The following is a 23,885-nucleotide window of genomic DNA, read 5'->3' as shown; positions in this document are numbered from 1 at the left end:
GAGAAGTATCAGTACAAGATTGTCTACCGGGCCAAGGCCGAGAATACTCATGCCAACGCACTCTCCAGGGTGACACATGAACGTCCTGACCGTGATCGAGATGAGGAGCTTGAAGCAGAAGAGATTCCTGGATTCCGAAACCTGTCTACCTCGATCTAACTCCAACAAATGGACAGAGACTGCCCAGCTGCGACAATGGATGGCATTGAAACAACTTCCTAGTCCAAGGGAGAGGAATGTGCTGTCCTCAGGCACCCTACGGATTCTGGGATAATGGGAAAGACTCTGCTTGAGAGATGGATTGTTGTATCGGAAAGAACAGCTGTTGCGAGAAGAGGGAGTTACTTGTCAAGTAGTACTCCCAGAGAAATCGATCAAGATTTTGGCTACCGAGGCTCATGAGCAGGGGGCTCACTTCGGTGCAGAGAAAACGTTCCGTTGGCTACAGAAATTGGTGTATCACCCACGACTGAGGAATGCGGTGGAAGATGCATGTCAACAGTGCAGAAGCTGTGAGCTGGCTAAACCCCTAGAACAGTGGGCCCCAACACAGACCATTGTGACCTCCGCCCCTGTGGAAGTATTGATGATTGACTACCTGTGACTGTTGGACCAGCGCATCTTGGCTACGAACATTGTCTGGTGATGACCAACCAATTCACCAAATTTGCTGTGGTAACTCCAACTAGAGATCAGACTGCCGAATCAGCTACACAGGCTATATGTCGAGATTTCATCCGTGCGTATGGCTGCCCGAAAAGGATCCACTCTGATCAAGGCGCCTGCTTCCAAGGATGAGTTAAGGAGGAACTGCACAGTTTGTACCGGATTGGGAGATCCGGAACTACTCTCTATCACCCTCAAAGGAATGGGGCCTGTGAACGCTTAATCAAACATTAATCCAGATGTTACGTACTTTGGAGGAAGACCGAAAGATATGGTGGCCAGAGTTTGTGGCAGAGTTGGTGTGGGTGTACAACAACCGAGTGTACAGCACGACCGGGTTCACACTGTACACCTTGTTATTTGGGCGAAAAGGACAAGAGATTACAGAGCTGGAACTGGACCCAGAGGAGGACTATCCGCAGACGGGGGTGTCCTCTTGGGTTAAGGAACATCGGCACCGATTGCAGACTCTCCGTCAACTGGTGCAGACAAAGTTTCAGGAACTTAAGTACCATGAGGCACCACCTATTCGGGGGACAGTTCTGAAACCCGGGGACCGAGTCTTGGTCCAGAATAAGCCACCCCTGGGAAAATTGGAAAGTCAGTGGGAGCGGACTCCACACCGAGTGATACAGCGGGTTGGTCCCAATGGTCAATGAAGATCAGCCTGAACAGGAGGGGGAAGCACCCACTAGAGTAGTCCATCGTAGCATGTTGCTGCCCTGCTTGTCCAAGGAACCCAAAAGTGGGAAAGAGTTGAAAAAAACAGGGAGGTGCTACTAGCTCTGGTCGCTGACTTTGATGAATAAGAGGGAATGTCGGCTCCGTGCCCAAGCCTCAATGATGTGCCATCTACCCCCCTTGGGGAGATGAACATTGAGTCGCCCACGCTAGACATCACTAAAGCAGCAGACCCACAGGGTTAGAGCATCCCTTTACAGCCCATAAGTCAGCCTGAACTACGCCGGTCAGAGCGAACCACAGCTGGAGTGCCTCCCGCCCGCTACGAGCAAGATCAGTTTATCTGGTAGAGAGTTATCCAAGAAATCGAGAAATGTGAACGACTGTTGAAGGAACTCTCGCTCGTGGAATGGTGAGCTAAAGAAAGGAGGGGATGTAGAAGGGAGGACCGGGCTGCTACGGCTACTGAAGAGTTGGGTCTGGAACTGCTGGGGCCGAATCTACTGTTCCTGGGGGGAACAAAATTGCAGCCAGAGCGAGCCAGTAACCAGGGTGAAGGGGGCGTGGCCAGTCAGTGTGAGGTAAAATGGGTTGCGCAGCAACTGAAGCTGTGTTCCCGCCAGAACGCCGATGAGGTGCAGACTGTAACCGCTGGGACATTACACCGACAGCCATGGCACACTTGAGGGAACAGAATATCCTAATTGTCCCATACCTGGACGATTTTTTAATAGGAAACTCCCCCCACCATTGCAAGTACCAGCTAGAGAAAGTCATGGATTCCTTGACAAATTTAGGCTGGATTTTTGAATCTGAAATAATCCAAAACCATGCCGAACCAAGTGCAGGAATATCTAGGTATCATACTAGATTTAAAAAAAAAACAGGAGTGTCCGCCTCCTGGCAGAGTACATTCAAAAGATCATAGCTCTGATATTCCAGATAAGGGATCTTCTCTCTACAACTTTGCAGAAAGCAATTGTCCCTCCTAGGTTCCATGACTGCCTATATCCCGGCCGTTCATTGGGCTCAGACACACACCAGAGACTTACAATGGGAAATCCTATCAGCCGAAAATTCTCTAAAAGGAGATTTAGACGGTCAGCTAACCTTGTCATCAAAATCAGCACTTTCTTTAGAATGGTCGATGAGGATAGACAATTTAACCTGGGTATTCCATGGGTGATTCCGGTCTCTCAGGTTCTGACCACAGACGCAAGTCTCAGGGGTTGGGGGGCTCACATGAACGACCAGGTAGCTCAAGGGGTCTGGACAAAGGATCTCAGATCAGTATCCTCAAATATGAAGGAACTATTGGCAGTGAAGTTTGCTCTTTTAGAATTTTTGGACACTCTTTAGGGACACCACGTAAGAGTATTCTCAGACAACCGGGCAGTGGTAGCATACTTAAACCACCAGGTGGATTTCTTGAGTCGGACCCAGCTGAGACGGCGAGTGAGAACGGAGTCAGTCAGTGTTCAATCTGATCACAGAAAGGTGGGGACGTCCTTCCATAGATCTGTTCGCCAACAGTCAAAACAGGAAAGTGGACGCATTCTGCTCAATAGACCCCAAAGGGAACCCCGTAGCGTTAGATGCCTTCAGATTTCCATGGGACCATCATCAAATCTATCCTTTTCCCCCCCTATTGCCCTGATTCTAGCGGCTCTGAGGAAAATCCGGGAAGACTGCAAAAGTATTCTTAGTAGCCTCCTTTTGGCCAAAGAGGTCATGGTTTTCTTGGCTGATGATGATGTCCATCTTCGACCCCCTGGGTACTTCCGGAGCTTCCAGACCTTCTTTTCCAGGGGCCAGTTCTTTATCCTCAGGTAGCAAACTTACACATCACAGTCTGGAATTTTAGAGGGCTGAGGGATATAGGGTTTTCCCCGAATTTAATATCCACATTGCTACAGGGTAGGAAAACCCGTAACCACCAAACTTTATCCTTAGGTTCCAGGTTAGAAGGAGGGGTCCCACTAACGGTAATCTTAGCGTTTTTACAGAAGGGGTTCGTACAGGGCCTAGCTACAAGCACTTTGACGTTTCAGGTTGCATCATTAGGGGCCGTATATAATTGCGACCTGGCCAGGAATCGGTAGATATCCAGGTTCATCAAGGCATCGGCTAGGTCTAGACCCATCCCCTCTCAGACTCTTCCTGCTTGGGATTTGAACTTGGTCCTTACTGCCCTAACCAAACTTCCTTTCGAACCCCTGGTAGATGCTTCACTGAGAATCCTGTCCCTTAAAACATCACTTTTAGTAGCCCTCACGTCAGCTCGTAGAGTCAGTGACTTCCAGGCATTATCCGCTGGCCCTCCCTTCACGCAAATTTTGGAGGACTGAGTTATTCTTAAAACCAACCCAGCCTACCTACTAAAAGTGGCATCACGATTCCATAGATCCCAGGAGATCTCCCTCCCTTCTTTTTGCAGCAACCACAAGAACAAGGGAGAAAGGGTCCTGCGTACACTAGATGTCAGGAGTAAAGTTGAGTGAATATCTTTGGTTCCCCACTTATTCAGCAAGTTATAGCGCTTGCCGAATAAGCTATAGCGGGAACCCGGCTTCCTGGATCACGCCGGCTGAACAGCTAATCGGCAGCGCAGCTGCATGCGTCGCGGCTGTGTCACAGCACTTGCATGGAGAGCCCAACACACAGGCTCTCCCATGCATGTTGTGTGACAGTGACACAGTCTTTCCTTTTTCATTTTTTTTCTTTAAAAAATTTTTTTTCTTCATATTTTACTTTAATAGTCTTCTTAGGAGACTTGAAGCTGCAATCATCTGCTCACTTGTACTACAGTATAGTGCAAAGCACAATCTCATATGAACACGGGCCGGCATTCACAGGAGGATCGTAATGACAGGCACGGCGGTCTTCAGCAGGCACTTGGCTATCATGACAACCCATCGGCGCACCACGATCACGTCACAGGTGCACCAATAGGAGCAAGGACTGACGCGCGCCCTTGTCGGCGCGTGTTAAATGCCGCTGTCCAAGAGTGACAGCGGAATTAAACAGGTTAACAGCCGCTGGCGGAGCACCCACAGCTGTTAGAGGCAGATGATGGCTGATTATATCAAGTGAGGGGAAAGATGAGGGCTTGGAGTGCGAGCATGCATCAAAGTCAGGGAAACGGCATATTTTCCCCCTTCCATAACACGATTAGGTGTGTCGATGGGTTGTCATGGCAGTTGTAGGACTCCATGGCTGCTTTCTTGGTACTCTTTATAAAGCCTATATAAGTAAAAGAAAATTTCATTATATAGAGAGAGAGAGAGAGAGAGAGAGAGACAGAAGATTTGGCGCTGCTCCTTAACCCCTAAGCAGTTCCATGACTGCTATTCAAGACCAAAATCACACACCTGGACCGGCCGCCAAACTACCGTCCGAACGGGTGCTCAATCCAGGAAAGCAAACATGTAATCTGATTATGTACAAAAGAGCAAAAAAAGTGATGGCACTCACCGTTCTGTCGTGAAAATTCTTTATTGATTAAAAGGCATTGGCACGGGAGGAACGTACAGAGAGTGGACGACGGCCGTTTCATGCACTTGCACGTCAACGGGTCCTGAGGTTTTTTTTTTGCTTTTGTACATAAAATATATATATATATATATATATATATATATATATATGTGTGTACGTATGTACAAAAGCGAAAAAAACCTATATATATATATATATATGAATGTTAGATATCACCACATTAGTGTAAGTCCTATCTAGGTATAAAATTATTTCACTGGTACAATAAACGCCATAAAAAAAGCACGAATTTGCTATTTTTGTTGGCTAGACCTGCACCAAAAAATGTAACTAAAAGCGATCTAAACATCATATGCATCAACAATATCGACAGCTCTCTACGCACACAACAAGCCCTCACACGGCTTCATCAACAGATATAATACAAAAGTTTAAATAAAAAGTAAAAATGTAAAAAATAAAGATACAGGTTTCAGTAAATGGCAACAAACCATTTTTTTTTTTTTTTTTTTTGCTACCAAGATTGAAAATAACTTTCCAAGTTTGGCATCACTAATCATTCTGATCTGGAGAATTACATTTGCAGGCTATTTTACTGCACAATTAATGTCGTAAAAGGAAAAAAACAATGATGGAATTGCATTAGTTTTTAGCATTTTACCTTATTTGCATAATTTTCAGTTTTTTTAAAACATTATATGGTAAAATGTACGGTGTCATAACAAGCTACATCCCAATCCACATGAATAAACAAGTCCTCATTCAGCTGTGTTGAAAAATAAAAAAGTTATAACTCCTGGAAGAAGGGGAGGAAAAAACAAAAAGTCAAAAGCAATAACTGGCCAAACCGGGAAGGGCTTAAAAATAAAAATGAAAAAAAATCTTGCAATTTTCACACTTGTCCACGTCTTAATACTAGACTCCTGTTTCTTTTTCTTTGGCAGCAATAGACTGACCCAGATCCTTGTGAATTTTATTGAAGTATTTTCTAGGCATGCCTTGATTTGGGCTATGGTCACTGTGAAGGAAGGTGGAGGAGGTGAGCCAAAATTTGGCACCACCTATTGTGAAAAGAGGATCCTATGTTATCAACTGTACATAGAGGTGTTATCAGTCATTAAGAAGGAGGTGAGCTGTGACTTCACCTATTGTGAATGAAGGATCCTTTGTTTTCTACTGTATATAGAGGTGATTTCAGTAATTGTACAGGAGGAGGAGGTGAGCTTTGACATTACCTATTGTGAATGGTGGATCCAACTGTACATAGAGGTGTTATCAGTCATTAAGAAGGAGGTGAGCTGTGACATCACCTATTGTGAATGAAGGATCCTTTGTTTTCTACTGTATATAGAGGTGATTTCAGTAATTGTACAGGAGGAGGAGGTGAGCTTTGACATTACCTATTGTGAATGGTGGATCCTGTGTTGTCTAATGTGTATATAGAGGTGTTATCAGTCATTTTTCAGTAGGGGGAAGTGAGCTGTGACATCACCTATTGTGAATGGTTGTTTCACGACTCTGTGGCCGGGTGTCCTCGGGAACAGGGGCTCATTCCCTTTCCCTAACACTAGGGGTGCCCTAACTCGCCCTGTTCCCCAGATTACTTCTGATGGTGAAGATGCCAGGGCCACGTACTTTTCCTTATCTCCTAAATCCTCCCTAAGTCTGTACCCTTCATCCACACCAACCACACTAACAAGGGTAATACAAATAGTGGTAACGAAAAAAATACCAAACATACAAATCAAATATACTCACATATATAACATAGGAATGCAGTGGTGCGTCACAGATAAACCTACCAAAAGCCTCCTATAATAACCAACAACAATCTCCAGCCATGCAGCATTAGCGAACTCTGACAATGAGTGCTAGCCAGGGCCCAGATTATATAGGAGATGGGAATGGCTTACAGTGCAGAGCTGAGAGCCATAACACTCCAGAAACTCTTAACAAAGCTGATTAACCCCTGCACTGCCAAAATAAATTTACACTTCACCTTCTTATTAAATGTTAAGTGCTTCTACTCAGTGCAGAAGTAGGAGAAATTAGACGCTGCAGTCTTCTGGCGCCTCTCTGTCGCGGTAAACCCATGACAGGTGGATCCTTTGCTATCTACTGTATATAGAGGTGTTATCAGTCATTGTACAGGAGGAGGTGGAAGTGAGCTGTGACATCACCTATTGTGAATGTTGTATATTGTGTTATCAGTCTAAATCCTGTCTGTGATAATAATGTGAATGCTTTAAAAGTTTTCTATGAAAAAACAAAACAACAAGGAAGTGTGAGCCTAGTATTAGGTGAGATAGCATGGCCAAGTTATTTTCACCATTGAGCCTAGTATTAGGCTTGGCAGGCAGTATAAAAATTACAGGATTTCTTTTTTCTTATTATAGATAATATGTTTGGAAAATTAAAAAAAACAAAATCTATAAAACGAAATGCACTTAACATAAAAAACAGATTTACATGGTAAGTCCCTTTCTAATGACATGTTCCATTCAAGATAAGATTGTTTTTTTGTTTCTCCCCTAGGTTCCCCTGCAGTACTGGGCTGTAATATATCCTAAACGCGCCTTCACCCAAGTCAAGGATCTTGCTAGCGCACTCGAAAAGATTGCAGGTCCTATCGGCATGCGCGTGAATCAGCCTAAAGCCATTGAACTTCGAGACGACCGTGTAGATACATATGCACGAACCATCAGGTCCCTGCTGGAGGGGGAGGTAAGGAAGCCAGTATCCAGTGCACTGAGAATGAACCTAAATAGACAGATGGAAATGACAATGCAAGATTTCCAAATTCCCTGGTCCAAATCAAGGTTTACTGGAAGTAATACAGTGGCACTAGTGACCTTTGTATCCTGTGTGTGCTCGAGTCCTGTCTGGCTTTTCCTGTTGACTGCTGTCTTTGCAGCAGCAATGTTTTTTTGGGGGCAAGCGGGGGTAGGTTAAAGGGGATCTTTCACCAGGTTTTTGCTATGTAGTCAGAGAACAGCCTAATGTAGGGGCAGAGACCCTGATTCCAGGGATGTGTCACTTTCTGAGCTGCTTGTTGTAGCATTTGTACAATTGGTGTTTTATCAGCAGGAGATTATCACTGCAGGACTAGGTGTTGTGTGCAAGGCAGTACAGCTAATGTGTAACCACGCCCCTTCCACTGATTGGCAACGTCCTGTGTACTAGCAGCAAGCTACCAATCAGTGGTGTGGGCGGAGTTATACACAGATTAGCATTCAGAGCTATGTTAGATCTACAGCAGAGAAAGCAGGGATTTTATCAAAACCTCACCAAGCAGCTCAGTAAGTGACACATCCTTGGAATCAGGGTCTCTGCACCTACATCATGCTGTTCTCAGATTACATATGAAAAAAAAAACCTGACATATTCCCTTCACGAGTAATAGACTTGTAGCGGTCATAATAAATATGATTTGCCACGATATTCTGCTGTCTTTTAGATTAGATGTGACAGATTCTCAAAATTTCTCATTGAGATAACCCCTTCTCATCTGTCCTATAAGTCATAACAAAGAGACTACCATACAGTGGCCTCACTGCGGAGGACCCGGGTCATCCATGTGCTATAGAGATGAATAGTTGGCCTTTAATCCTACATTTCCGCTGTGGATGATCACTGGGGTTTTTTAGGAGCAAGACATGAACATTAAGCCGACCACAACATTCTCTTCATAAGACGTCCCTTTCCAAGGCGTTGTCTCACGTGGCACATTTATGGTGCAGCCATAGAGTATGCCATAAATTGTAGGATAGATGCAGTTCCCAAATGTATATCCAATGCAGGGCTACAGCTCACGCTCTCGTAGAATGAAGAGGTGTTGAAAATTTCCGAGTGAGCCCTGGAATCACACTTGAAACCTTGGACATATCTTTAGTAACGAAAGTGGATGGAGAAAAAGAGGAGAAACCTCTTTCTTTCCTTCATTTGCATCCACTCATGGCTTCGTCTCATAAAACTGCGTGTGTGATTCCAGCCTGGTGGGAGCGCTGTGACTCTGTGTCATGGGCTGACAAGACAGGCGTCATCAGCAGTGCCGGATCAGGCTGCACACCTGCGGGGTGTTTTGCAGGTCTCGTCTATGTAAAAATCCCTGTGGAATCATTACTTAACCTTTTATGCCAAATATTGTGCCTGTTTTTTGGGGTTTTTTTGCAAAAGAATATATACCAATAATCTTATTTCTCCATCTGATGTTGATTCATGTTTATGGAGAACATTTTCCATCACAATGTCTGGATGACATGTCATCATAGTTTCCCAGCATTGACTGATTGCATTTGTGACAACAGCGAGGAGTACACAGTGTGCTTTACCAACCCGTCACCCACGGGGTCAGGGTGATTATAGCAGGAATAATCTCCCTATTCGGTACAAAGTTCATTACTACTTTTTTTTTTTTTTTTTTAAATGATTAGAAGCTTTTACATGAGATTGATCCATATTAATGCTATTAGGCCGGTGGCAGGTCCCACACTGCAAGGGGAGAGGTGACAGACAGCAAAATGACTGTACAAGGAGGTGTCTCCTCCTCTCAGATTCTTGTTTGGGCCACAAAGTTATCTTTATGATGCCAATTTGGTTTTACAATCTTTTGGCATGTCTCATAATGAGGCACAAGTTTCCGCTATAAATATATACTATGAATGCTACACCAAGCCATTAAGATGTGATTGAACTGCCGGCTTTCAGCTTCAATTCAAGTGTTTTTACAAGTTGCATTAACCATTTAGTAAATATACACTAATTATGCAAATTGTCTCTTCAGAGAGGAAGAGGACTAGAACTCTAGTGATTCTGGCTTTGCTTTTATCCTAAGTCATGTAACAAGGCTCGTTAAACGGTCGACATTGACTTTTAGGATTGCTACTTCCAATAGGTGGCACTAGAGTTCTAGTTCATGTATGGCTGGTCCATACAATCAGGGCAACTGTTACCACCCACCTTTCGTGTCTACCTCTTTCCTCATAGACTGTAAGCTTGCGAGCAGGGCCCTCTTTCCTCTTGGTATTTGTTATAATCTACTGTATGTGATTATTGTTATGCTGTAATGTCTATTGTCTGTACAAATCCCCTGTGAAATGTAAAGTGCTGCGGAATATGTCGGCGCTATAAAAATAAAATTTATTATTATTATTATTATTATAGTTCTCTTCCTCTCTAGAGAGACAATTTGCATAATTAGCATATTTCCTAGAGGAGCAATGTGGCTTTAAGTCTCCTCAGCTCGACAAGCATGTCATTCTCCGCAAGGAAAAATGTACTTCTCGGTAAATAAATACTAAAGCACAGCATCAAAAAATGCAATGAAATAAAGCACAAGTGATCTAATTTAGCAAATACGTTCAGTAATGCACCCTCAAACTCCAGAAAATATATAGTAAAAAACTGAAATGATCCAGTTGTATCCACTTCTCAGCTGAGAGCAAACTCATATGTACAGTGCCATGAAAAAGTATTCCTACAGCTTAAAGGGAATCTGTCACCCCATTTTAGCCCTATCAGCTGCCGGCACCGCCATCAGGGGCTTATCTATAGCATTCTGTAATGCATTCTGTAATACTGTAGATAAGACCCAATGTAACCTGAAAAGATAAGAAAAACAAGTTAGATTATACTCACCCTGGTGTCCGGTCCGATGGGTGTCGCGGTTCCGTCCGGCGCCTCCCATCTTCATACGATGCCGTTCTCCTTCTTACTTTTGCCGCGGCTCCAGCGCAGGCGTACTTTCTCTGTCCTGTTGAGAGCAGAGTAAAGTACTGCAGTGCGCAGGCGCAGGGAAAGGTCAACAGGGCAGAGAAGGTACGCCTGCGCCAGAGCCGCGGCAGAAGTAAGAAGGAGGACGGCATCGTATGAAGATGGGAGGTGCCAGATCGGACCGCGACACCCACCGCCCCCGGTGAGTATAATGTAACTTGTTTTTCTTCTCTTTCAGGTTACATCAGTGGCTTATCTACAGCATTACAGAATGCTGTAGATAAGCCCCTGATGGTGATGCCGGCAGCTGATAGGGCTAAAATGGGGTGACAGATTCCCTTTAAACTTTTCTACATTTTTTCACGTTACACCCACTAACTTAAATGCATTTGATTGGGTTTTTGGGTGATATACTAACACATAGTAGCAAGTATTTGTGAAGTGTAAAGGAAATGCTACATGGTTTTCTAATTATTGTTAAAATATGAATCTGAAAATTGTGACACGCATTTGTCTTCAGCCTCATGTAGTCTGATACCCCTAAATATAATCCTGAGGGACCAATTGTTTCTGGAAGTCTCATAATTATTAAATTGAGTTCACCGGTGTGTGATTTATTCTCAGTATAACTACAGCTGTTCTCTGAAAGCCTCAGAGGTTTGTGTGAGAACATTAAGTATCTATCAGCATCATGAAAACCAAGAAGCCCACCAGACAGGTCAAGGATAAAATTGTTGAGAAGAGTAAAGCAGGTTTAGGTTATAAAAAAAAAAAATAATATGCCAATTTCTGAAATTCTCACAGAACACTGTTCATTCCTTCATTCAAAAATGCAAGGAGTATGTGACAACTGTAAACCTATCAAGACATGAGCGTCCACTTAAACGGACATCCCGAGGAGAGCACTAATTAGAGAAGCAGCCAGTACGCCCATGGTTCTTCTGGTGGAGCTACAGAGATCCACAGCTCAGGTGAGAGAACCTATCCACAGGACAGCTGTTTTAGTCGTATTCTCCTTAAATCTGACCTTTATAGAAAAGTGGCAAGAAGAAAGCTATTTTTGAAAGCCATAAGAAATCCCATTTGCAGTTTTGCAAAAAGCCATGTAGGGGATTCGGCTAGCATGTGGAAGAAGTAGAACTTTTTGGGCGAAATGCAAATCACTGTGTGGCGGATAACTAACACTGCAGATCACCCTGAAACTCAATAACCCACCGTCACACATGGTGGTGGCTTTTCTTCAGCAGGGACAGGGAAGCTGGTCAGAATTGATGAAAAGGTGGATGGAGATAAATGCAGGTAAATCCTGGAAGAAAACCTGATCGAGGCTGTCAAAGACTTGGGACTGGGGCATAGGGTCACCTTCCAGCAGGACAGTGATTCTTAGCATACTGCCAGAGCTACAATGGATGGTTTAGAACACAGCATATTAATGTGTATGAATGGCCCAGTCACAGTCCAGACCTAAATCCCATTAAGAATCCGTGACAAGACTTTGATCACAGACGTCTTCATCCAATCTCACCGAGTGAGAGCGAGTGCACCAAGAAGAAGGGGCAAAATATTGGCCTCTACTGTAGATGACCCCAAAAGACTCTCTGCAGTAATTGCAGCAGAAGGTGCTCCTACAGAATATTAACTCATGGGGGCTGAATACAATTGCACGTCACAATTTTCAGATTCATATTTTTACAGTAATTAGAAAGCCATGTATCATTTCCTTTACCCTTCACAAATACATGCTACTTGGTGTTGGCATTATCACATGAAATACATTTACGTTTGTGGGTGTAAAGTGAAAAAAATGGAAATTTTACGAGGAATGAATATTTTTTCAAGTCAGTGTAATTAAAAAGGTTTCGATTTTAAACAGCTTCTTCAGGTTCTCTTGTCAGGAAACTGGCTTAGAAAATTAGCACATTTTTGCGCAATGCCATGTCACCAAAAATAGGCAACTTTTCATGTGTTTACGCCAAAACTGCCAACTTTCTCGAGGGTGGAGCTTAATGAGGTGCATGGCCATCGCAATAGATTCACTATAATTTACTTGATAAAATCTACCAAAAATCTGCAGAAAAAAAAGTTTCTTTAGATGTCCATAATGGCTCTGCATATTATGTGCGTCTTTCTTGTTCTGTTTCTGCATGGTTGGTGAAAAAGAATAAAGCTTACTTATAAATCAGCTCCTTGCCAAAACCATGTGTGCTCCGGTAGATGCTGAAACCTGCACTAAACAAAAAAATGCTCACTACGGCCCGGATGACCTGAGAGAGCAGGGCTGGGCGGTGGGGCAGATAGAGCTGATCTAAACTACAGTACGTGGCGGTTTTCCACACTGAATTAATCTTTAACCCTCGTGTGTTGCCAACTTATAGTTCGGTGAGGGTTTGTTTCTGGCCACGATCTTACCTGGATGTTGGCACACAGTGCTCAGCCGGAGCTTCAGCGATCTGAGGGGGGCTTGGCACCCAGACACCCACCAGTCCAAGCTTTGGATGTATTCAGAAGTGAGCTGCACATGTCCAGCACAGTAACCTATGACAGTCAGTGTGCGCATGAGCAATTTTCCACACAGACTGAAAACAGCTCACAGCATGTACTAGATTGTGTATTTTTTTTTAGAGTGTGCGCAATTTTTAAATATTTTTAATATTGTACCCGTACCTGATTTTATGAGAACGCGAACACAACCTTAAGGTGCAGTTACACCTGTCGATACGCGGTGCTAAACGAGTGCCGATCACCAACCTGTTTGCCGTTCGTTCAGTGCACATAGGATGCCATTGTCCTTTGCAGTGCAGGACCTGTTTACATAGGACGATGCGCTGCTGAGAACGATGATCTTTTAACCAAACTAAAAGATCATTTCACCCAATGAACGTGCATTTTGCTCATTTGCTTGGTGATTGACAGCCTGTTTACGCTGCCCGTTAATCTGGAAAAGAGCGTTCCTAGAAGCACCATTCCTGATAATCGTTCAGTGTAAATGCATCCTTAGTGCAATGTTAACAATACACCTGACTACACCATAGACACACAAGTTTGGGTTGGCTTAGGGCACACCTCAATAGACAGAGGAACGATAAACTGCGGCCAGGCTCCACCTGTACCAATGTGTGCCAGGGAACAAAGGATCAAAGTTAGACTGAAATCTACCATCTCCGTGTTATCTCTCCTTACACCGGATGCTGGGAACAGTCTGATTGCCACCATATACATTATATTATTAGTGGTCACCAGTTATCATATAAAGCCATGGGTCTGCAGCGCAGAGGAGGAGTGCAGGAGCCAGGTCTCCACAGTGCTCTCACTGTGACTGCAGCCTCTTCTGGAACTATACAGTCACAGTGAGAGGCGCACAGGAGCCAGGTCTGCACAGCACTCTCACTGTAACTGCAGCCTTTTTTTTAGTGGTGCAGTCACAGTGACAGGCGCACAGGAGCTGGGTCTGCACAGCGCTCTCACTGTGACTGCAGCATGTTCTTTAGTGGTGCAGTCACAGTGAGAAGAGCACAGGAGCCGGGTCTGCACAGCGCTCTCGCTGAGGAAGGAGTTTGTCTGAAACGTGCGTCGGGGTGGGCTACGGACCTCCACCTTGTGCATCAATCAGGTATTCCACCTTTACTTTTTTACTCATGGCTGTGTTCATTAGTACTAACACTTGATGTATAAGCACTTGCTTAGGTATATAGCTAGTCTACGTTATGGAACTGAATCAGCTATGTTGTAATATTTTTGATGCAGGGGTGTTGGGTCCATTAGCCCCTTTTTCTTGTGTGGTCTCTGGAGTGTGCATATTTCCCCTCCTTGCCCTTGTACCCACTATTGTGTATTGTACATTTAATCCCTTCATGAGCAATGACACCACATAGGCGTCATGAAAACTGGTACCAATCTGACCAGTGACGCCTATGTGGCATCATGACTTTAAAGCCCCCCTGCGGGTCGGGTGACCTAGGTCACTGAAAGGTCACCCGACCCGCAGATACAGGGGGCTTTGTACTTCACCACGGGGGGGGCTTGGCTTCGCCCCCACGTGGCTATGATCGCTCTGATTGGCTATTTCACTTTCAACAGCCAATCAGAGCGATTAGTAATATTTCATCAATGAAAATTGATGAAATATTACAATCCAGCCACGTCCGACGCTGCTGTAGCATCGGACATGGCTGGTGACACTGATCCGACCCCCCCCCCACCGGTTAACGAGGGTGATCTGCCCCCGCCACTGAATGACAACGGCGATGTGCCGCCACTGTCATCTGCCCCCCCGCCTTCCCTCCGCTCCCCCCCCCTTCCGATCTCCCCCCCCGGTACTCACCGAGTGCCGCTATGGCTCCCGATGTCCCGCGTACCTGGACCATGGACGCCGCCATATTGCATGCGCAGTGCGCCCACCGGCTGCAATTTCCTTTCATTCATTTTGATCACTGTGATAAACTCTCACAGTGATCAAAATAGAATGAAAAGTAAATAAACCCCCCATTTATCACCCCCATAGGCAGGAACAACTAATAAAATAAAGAAATTATTTTTACTTTTCATTAGGGTTAGGGTTGGAAATAGGGTTAGGGTTGGGATTAGGGTTAGAGATGTGTTGGGGTTAGGGCTGTGGTTTGGGGTGTCTTGGGGTTAGGGTTGAAGTTAGAATTCAGGGGTTTCCACTGTTTAGGCACATCAGCGGGTCTCCAAACGCGACATGGTACAACCATTGATTCCAGCCAATTTTGCGTTCAAAAAGTCAAACGGTGCTCCCTCCCTTCCAAGCCCTGACATGTACCCAAACAGTGGTTTAACCCAACATGAGGTATCAGCGTACTCAGGAAAAATTGCACAACAACTTTGGTGGTCTAATTTCTCCTGGTACCCTTGGGAAAATAAAAAATTGGGGGTTAAAAAATTATTTTTGTGGAAAAAAATGTTTTGTTTATTTTCACGTCTCTGCGTTATAAACGTCTGTGAAGCACTTGGGGGTTAAAAGTGCTCACCAGGCATCTAGATAAGTTCCTTGGTGGGTCTAGTTTCCAAAATGGGGTCACTTGTGGGGGGTTTCTATTGTTTAGGCACATCAGGGGCTCTGCAAACGTAACGACGACCGCAGACCATTCCATCAAAACGTCACTACTTCCATTCTGAGCCCTTACGTGTGCCCAAACAATGGTTCCCCCCCCCCCCATATATGGGGTACCAGCGTACTCAGGACAAACTGGACAACAACTTTTGGGGTCCAATTTATCCTGGTACCCTTGTGAAAAAAAATTGCTGGCTAAAAATCATTCTTTTGAGGAAAAAAAATATTTTTTATTTTCACGGCTCTGCGTTATAAACTTCTGTGAAGCACTTGGGGGTTCAAAGTGCTCACCACACATCTAGATAAGTTCCTTGGGGGGGTCTAGTTTCCAAAATGGGGTCACTTGTGGGGGGTTTCCACAGTTTAGGTACATCAGGGGTTCTGCAAATGTAACATGATGCCCGCAGACCTTTCCATCAAAGTCAGCATTTCAAAATGTCACTACTTCCCTTCCGAGCCCCGACGTGTGCCCAAACAGTGGTTCCCCCCACATATAGGGTACCAGCGTACTCAGGACAAACTGGACAACAACTTTTGGGGTCCAATTTAACCTGGTACCCTTGTGAAAATAAAAAATTGCTCACTAAAAAATAATTTTTTGAGGAAAAAAAAAATATTTTTTATTTTCACAGCTCTGCGTTACAAACTTTTGTGAAGCACTTGGGGGTTCAAAGTGCTCACTATGCATCTAGATAAGTTCCTTAGGGGGTCTAGTTTCCAAAATGGGGTTATTTGTGGGGAAGCTCCAATGTTTAGGCACACAGGGGCTCTCCAAACACGACATGGTGTCCGCTAACAATTAGAAGTAATTTGCATTTCAAAAAGTCAAATGGCGTTCCTTTCCTTCAGAGCCCTGCCGTGCGCCCAAACAGTGGTTCCCCCCCACATATGGGGTACCAGCGTACTCAGTACAAACTGGACAACAAGATTTGTGGTCCAATTTCTCCTGTTAGCCTTGTGAAAATTAAAAATAGCGTGCTAAAAAATCATTTTTGAGGAAAAAAAGTTATTTTTTATTTTCACTGCTCTGTTATAAACTTTTGTGAAGCACTTGTGGGTTCAAAGTGCTCACTACACATCTAGATAAGTTCCATAAGGGGTCTAGTTTCCAAAATGGGGTCACTTGTGGGGGAGCTCCAATGTTTAGGTACACAGGGGCTCTCCAAACGCGACATGGTGTCCGATAACGATTGGAGCTAATTTTCCATTCAAAAAGTCAAATGGTGCTCCTTCCCTTCCGGACCCTGCCGTACGCCCAAACAGTGGTTTATGACTATGAGGTATCGGTGTACTCAGGAGAAATTGCTCAACAAATTTTAGGATCCATTTTATCCTGTTGCCCACGTGCAAATGAAAAAACTGAGGCTTAAAGAAAATTTCTGTGAAAAAAAGTACTTTTTTTTACAGATCAATTTGTGAAGCACCTGGGGGTTCAAAGTGTTCATTATGCATCTAGACAAGTTTCTTGGGGGGTCTAGTTTCCAAAATGGGGTCACTTGTGGGGAAGCTCCAGTGTTCAAGCACACAGGGGCTCTCCAAACGCGACATGGCAACATCTAAATATTCCAGCATATTTTCCATTCAAAAAGTCAAATGGCGCTCCTTCCCTTCTGAGCCCTGCTGTGCACCCAACAGTGGTTTATGACCACATATGATGTATCGGTGTACTCAGGAGAAATTGCCCAACAAATTTTAGGATCCATTTTATCCTGTTGCCCATGTGAAAATGAAAAAACTGAGGCTAAAAGAAAATTTTTGTTGGAAAAATTATAATGTCCATTTTTTCTTTCCACATTGCTTTAGTTCCTGTGAAACACCTGAAGGGTTAATAATCTTCTTGAATGTAGTTTTGAGTAGCTTAAGGGGTGCAGTTTTTAGAATGATGTCACTTTTGGGTATTTTCTGCCATATAGACCCCTCAAAGTGACTTCAAATGTGAGGTGGTCCCTAAAAAAAAAAAAAATGGTTTTGTAAATTTTCTTGTAAAAATGAGAAATCGCTGGTCAACTTTTAACCCTCATAACTTATAAAATATTTTGTTTCCAAAATTGTGCTGATGTAAAGTAGACATGTGGCAAATGTTATTTAGTAACTATTTTGTGTCACATAACTCTCTGGTTTAACAGGATAAAAATTCAAAATTTGAAAATTGCGAAATTTCCGCCAAATTTCTGATTTTTTTCACAAATAAACGCAAAAATTATCGACCTAAATTTACCACTAACATGAAGCCCACTATGTCACGAAAAAGCAGTCTCAGAATTGCTAGGATCCGTTGAGAAGTGTTCCTGAGTTATTACCTCATAAAGGGACACTGGTCAGAATTGTAAAAAATGGCCTGGTCATTAAGGTCAAAATAGGCTTGGTCATGAAGGGGTTAATAAAGTTTACATTTTGTATTGGACCTTATGACTGCTTGTCTGTTTGGAACGCTCTCACTGTGACTGCAGCCTGTTCTATAGTGATACGGTCACAGTAAGAAGAGCACAGGAGCCGGGTTTGCACAGCGCTCTGTGACTGCAGCCTTTTCTGTATTGGTGCAGTCACAGCGAGAGGAGTACAGGAGCCGGGTCTGCACAGCGCTCTCACTGAGACTGCAGCCTGTTCTGTATTGGTGCAGTCACAGTGAGAGGAGCACAGGAGCCGGGTCTGCACAGCGCTCTCACTGAGACTGTAGCCTGTTCTTTAGTGGTGCAGTCACAGTGAGAGGAGCACAGGAGCCGAGTCTGCACAGCGCTCTCACTGAGACTGCAGCCTGTTCTGTATTGGTGCAGTCACAGTGAGAGGAGCACAGGAGCCGGGTCTGCACAGCGTTCTCACTGAGACTGCAGCCTGTTCTGTATTGGTGCAGTCACAGTGAGAGGAGCACAGGAGCCGGGTCTGCACAGCTCTCTCACAGAGACTGCAGCCTGTTCTGTATTGGTTCAGTCACAGTGAGAGGAGCACAGGAGCCGGGTCTGCACAGTGCTCTCACTGAGACTGCAGACTGTTCTGTATTGGTGCAGTCACAGTGAGAGGAGCACATGAGCCGGGTCTGCACAGCGCTCTCACAGAGACTGCAGCCTGTTCTGTATTGGTGCAGTCACAGTGAGAGGAGCACAGGAGCCGGGTCTGCACAGAGCTCTCACTGAGACTGTAGCCTGTTCTTTAGTGGTGCAGTCACAGTGAGAGGAGCACATGAGCCGGGTCTGCACAGTGCTCTCACAGAGACTGCAGCCTGTTCTGTATTGGTGCAGTCACAGTGAGAGGAGCACAGGAGCCGGGTCTGCACAGCGCTCTCACTGAGACTGTAGCCTGTTCTTTAGTGGTGCAGTCACAGTGAGAGGAGCACATGAGCCGGGTCTGCACAGTGCTCTCACTGAGACTGCAGACTGTTCTGTATTGGTGCAGTCACAGTGAGAGGAGCACAGGAGCAGGGTCTGCACAGCGCTCTCACAGAAACTGCAGCCTGTTCTGTGTTGGTTCAGTCACAGTGAGAGGAGCACAGGGGTCTGCACAGTGCTCTCACTGAGACTGCAGCCTGTTCTGTATTGGTGCAGTCACAGTGAGAGGAGCACAGGAGCCGGGTCTGCACAGTGCTCTCACTGAGACTGCAGACTGTTCTGTATTGGTGCAGTCACAGTGAGAGGAGCACAGGAGCCGGGTCTGCACAGCGCTCTCACTGAGACTGTAGCCTGTTCTTTAGTGGTGCAGTCACAGTGAGAGGAGCACAGGAGCCGGGTCTGCACAGCGCTCTCACTGAGACTGCAGCCTGTTCTGTATTGGTGCAGTCACAGTGAGAGGAGCACATGAGCCGGGTCTGCACAGCGCTCTCACTGAGACTGTAGCCTGTTCTTTAGTGGTGCAGTCACAGTGAGAGGAGCACAGGAGCCAGGTCTGCACAGTGCTCTCACTGAGACTGCAGACTGTTCTGTATTGGTGCAGTCACAGTGAGAGGAGCACATGAGCCGGGTCTGCACAGCGCTCTCACTGAGACTGCAGACTGTTCTCTATTGGTGCAGTCACAGTGAGAGGAGCACTGGAGCCGGGTCTGCACAGCGCTCTCACTGACACTGCAGCCTGTTCTGTATTGGTGCAGTCGCAGTGAGAGGAGCACAGGAGCCAGGTCTGCACAGCGCTCTCACTGAGACTGTAGCCTGTTCTTTAGTGGTGCAGTCACAGTGAGAGGAGCACAGGAGCCGGGTCTGCACAGCGCTCTCACTGAGACTGCAGCCTGTTCTGTATTGGTGCAGTCACAGTGAGAGGAGCACAGGAGCCGGGTCTGCACAGCGCTCTCACTGAGACTGTAGCCTGTTCTTTAGTGGAGCAGTCACAGTGAGAGGAGCACAGGAGCCGGGTCTGCACAGCGCTCTCACTGAGACTGCAGCCTGTTCTGTATTGGTGCAGTCACAGTGAGAGGAGCACATGAGCCGGGTCTGCACAGCGCTCTCACTGAGACTGTAGCCTGTTCTTTAGTGGTGCAGTCACAGTGAGAGGAGCACAGGAGCCGGGTCTGCACAGCGCTCTCACTGAGACTGCAGCCTGTTCTGTATTGGTGCAGTCACAGTGAGAGGAGCACAGGAGCCGGGTCTGCACAGCGCTCTCACTGAGACTGTAGCCTGTTCTTTAGTGGAGCAGTCACAGTGAGAGGAGCACAGGAGCCGGGTCTGCACAGCGCTCACTGTGACTGCAGACTGTTCTGTATTGGTGCAGTCACAGTGAGAGGAGCGCATGAGGCAGTTCAGGTGCGCTCAAAAGGAATGCAGATGCCCCCCAGTCGGTGACAAACGCTACTGTATTGTGTTTTCTCCCGTACAAGAGCGTAAAGAGAAAAACGGGCTGCAGTCGTAGTGATAGCGCTGTGCAGACCCGGCTGCTGCACTCCTCTTACTTAGACCGCTATATACATAGAGGCTGTGTGCACAATATGAAGACTCTGCTCCCCTCGCACCCATAGTTCAGTTCCATGCCCTTGGTAAAGCACAGTTTAGCACTTATTTTCTCTATTATGGCAACAAAATAGGGTAATTAGCTCTATTACAAAAAGCATCCAAATTACAGTTCTAGTTAAAAAGAAAAAATATATATTTTTTTACTTTTGAGTAAAATTGTTATGTTCTAGTTCACTTAGATTTAATAACATATGACCTTATGGTTACCTTAAGCATACAATAGATTCTCTAATCTCTGGTAATCCTTCTGTCCATAGGAATGTGTTATTTGACCTGCATAATTAGGATTATGTATACACAACTCTGAATCGGGAGTTTCACGGATTTGTGTAGCTATATGATGTGACAAGAGTCAGGACCTGTGTTTCATATGCGGTCTGCATTGATATTTCATCTCTTTAAAGATCATCTAAAATGTAGTTTTCTTAAAGTTTTATGTAGCAAAATGATTATTTTAATCTGAGAAAAAAAGATGACTCCTTGCAAGTGTAGATGTCACCCTGTGACAGTCTTCGGTAAGGAAGGGGGACCTCAAACTGTCCACGGAACTGGGACTCTTGAAGGTAGAGAGGGCCGAGTCTCCGACCTTACTATGCTCCTGTTAAACTCTGATCTGTCCCTTTCCCCACTCTGAGGCATGGGACAGAAATGTAAGGTAAACAAGACACAAAGACAAAACAGGGATAACAGAAAACCTCTATCATACAAAAGCACTAACCAACAATACGCAGGAGGATAGGGACAGGGAGGAATAAACTAAATGGGACCAGGAGGTAAACACACGCGTACTACAGCAAACCACAGAACACTACTACAACATCTCTACTCCAACCACTTAGCTTTAGCTCTCGGCAAAGAAAGACAAATGTTTCACCAGCAGGGACAAGAAGGTCTTACCAGTTTATATAGGAAGAGGTAATGACCAGATCAGAAGCAGCTGAAATGGAGCTGCATGTTTCTGACCAGCATAGAAATGGTCGTTAACCTCTTCAACACCAGAAGAAACTAAATCCATTCAATATGTGACACAAATCACATCATCTCTAAAGAAGACCTGCGATTCATAACCCGGCGTGACCGTCTGACTCCAGGTCTTCTAGGGGGACGTGACACCGTTGTGACAGTAGATCTATAAAGGAATACAGTGGCCAGAGGTAACGGGCTGACTCTTTGACCCCATCTTACCCTTCAGCAACAGACAAAAAGATTGCAGGTGTCTATATGTCCCAGATTTTACCATGGCTGAAAGCTTATTGGGGTATGTTTACACTGTAGGTTTTTTTTCAGTGTTTGGATCATGTCCTCTTCAAAACCCACCTAAAAAATGCTAACAAATGCTCAAAGAAATGAGCTTATTGATGTCTATGTAAAACAGTCTCGCTGTTCTTATGTTCAGGCTTTTGAGCATCCTTTAACCTCTTCCAGTTTCCAAAGACTTCATGTGGCAATGTGAAGGGACCGGTCCACTCTTCAGAAGTTTTCTACTCTGGAGAAGCTCTGTACTTTACAGTTCAAGTCAGTCGAAAGAGAACCGGCATCTTTTTGAGCATTTTGCCAATGTTTTTTGTTTGAAATATCACTAGTGGTTTCTTCTTTGTTGAATAAAGTTTTAAAAAAAAAGCTGCCAAAAAACATTGGCAAAGCCCTAAAGAAAGACAGGTGTCAAGAAAGTTTAAAAAAAAAACAAAAAAAAACCAATTTGCTCAAGAAGCGTTTTTTGTGCACATAACCTTAGAGATTATCTGGTCTAAAGCTTCAAGTCTACAGAGAGGGATCCCACTTTAAATGTTTTGTAACTCCCAATAGTTTTCATGGCATGGCCTGTTATTCCCTGCCATAAAGTGAGTCTGACGGGCTATGGCAGTGTGAAACTGAAAGGTCTCATGCACTGCAATACAGTGAAAAATAGAAAATTACCATAGTGGGATTAAGTGAAAAATGTAAGAGAAAAACAAAATTTCAATAAGATGTTAAAAAAAAAAAAAAAACATGAATTGCCACACAGCTTTTGTGAAAACCCACCCTCCAAACTTACACATAATTGGTATGTCCGGAATAATCTGAGCGATATAACTCATATTATTTATCCCGTATGGTGAACACCTTAAAGAAAAATTCAAATGATTCGAGTACGTTCCGAGCCATGCCGTGTGCCCAAATAGTAGTTTTCGATGACTTGGGTTATCACCGCACAAATTGTGAAAATATTTGCAGGTATTATAACATTTTAGTGGTAAGAATGTACTTTATATTTTCATGTCCCAATGTTCTAAAATTCTGTGGGGCACCTTTATGTTCAAAATACTCACTACACCCCTAGATAAATTCCTTGAGCAGCGTAGTTTCCAAAATGGTAAAACTTAAAGGGGCGACTAGAGTTGAGCGACTTTGGTCGGATCGGATTTCATGAAACAAAATTTGTTTCCGATGAAACTGGTCCGACTAGGGCAAAAAAAGTCGGAGTTTCGTCCAAAACCCGACCCCAATGCAAGTCAGTGGGGAATAAAAGTCGGCATTCAGTGGAACCATCTGAAGGGTAGCAGTTTTTAATAATTTGAGAGGTGCAGATTTTTAAATGGCATCACTTATTGGGGGGGGGTCTCTGACATATAGTCCCAGGATTTGAAAATTTCTTTAAAACAATGTAAAATTTCTGCAAAATTTTAACCCTTCTTCTTACATAACAAAATAAAAGGTTGTTTGAAAAATTATCCTGACAAAGTGGAAATATGGGAAATGTTCGTTATCCACTACTTTTTGTGTGGTGTAACTGGTTTAAAGGTATGTGCACTCAACTTTTGAAATTTGCTATTTTTTTAATTTGGTCAGATTTCTGTAAAACAAAAACAAACGCAAAACATATTTACTTAAAGACGTCCACTATTTGGACAACCGCTTGTCATACCCCTCTCTTCGCCCCCATAAAATAATAAAGCTTATACTTACCTCCCATGCTGGTGCCGTTCCTGCGGTATCGGCACTCACTCTCCCCGGGGCTCCCGTGCTGTTGTTGGGACATGTGCAGCTGGCGCCCAAGCAGCGGTGGTGTCACTGTCCCTGCCTCCTGTTTAATTGATCATGAAGAGGAAGTCAGAGATCAGCTGCAGCCCGGACTTCCTCTTCATGTTTGATTTGTCCGAATGTGGGGACAGTGACGCCAGCGCTGATTGGCCACCGGCTGCACATGTCACAACAACAGCACGGGAGCCCCAGGAGAGTGAGTGCCGTCATCACAGGAACGGCGCGGGCACGCAAGATGAGTGTAAGTTTTATTATTTTATGGGGGCCAAACATTTTGATCAAGAAAGAGTTGTCCTAGTAGTAGACAG

At 44.6% G+C, this 23,885-nt stretch overlaps 1 protein-coding gene across 4 annotated transcripts in view; it reads left to right on the top strand.

The window, feature by feature from the left end:
• PIWIL2 (piwi like RNA-mediated gene silencing 2) overlaps nucleotides 1-23,885 on the top strand; it is a 164,730-nt gene that overhangs the window by 124,102 nt on the left and 16,743 nt on the right. For all 4 annotated transcript variants that reach the window (XM_073588930.1, XM_073588926.1, XM_073588928.1 and 1 more), the window contains one exon: nucleotides 7,378-7,566. In XM_073588930.1, the coding sequence (XP_073445031.1) occupies nucleotides 7,378-7,566 (189 nt within the window). The remainder of the gene's footprint in view (nucleotides 1-7,377; nucleotides 7,567-23,885) is intronic.

This window comes from Dendrobates tinctorius, unplaced genomic scaffold (assembly GCF_039654945.1).
Source record: "Dendrobates tinctorius isolate UK_male_01 unplaced genomic scaffold, ASM3965494v1 ptg000104l, whole genome shotgun sequence".
NCBI classification, from domain to species: domain Eukaryota; kingdom Metazoa; phylum Chordata; class Amphibia; order Anura; family Dendrobatidae; genus Dendrobates; species Dendrobates tinctorius.
This window is presented reverse-complemented; position numbering and strand designations above follow the sequence as displayed.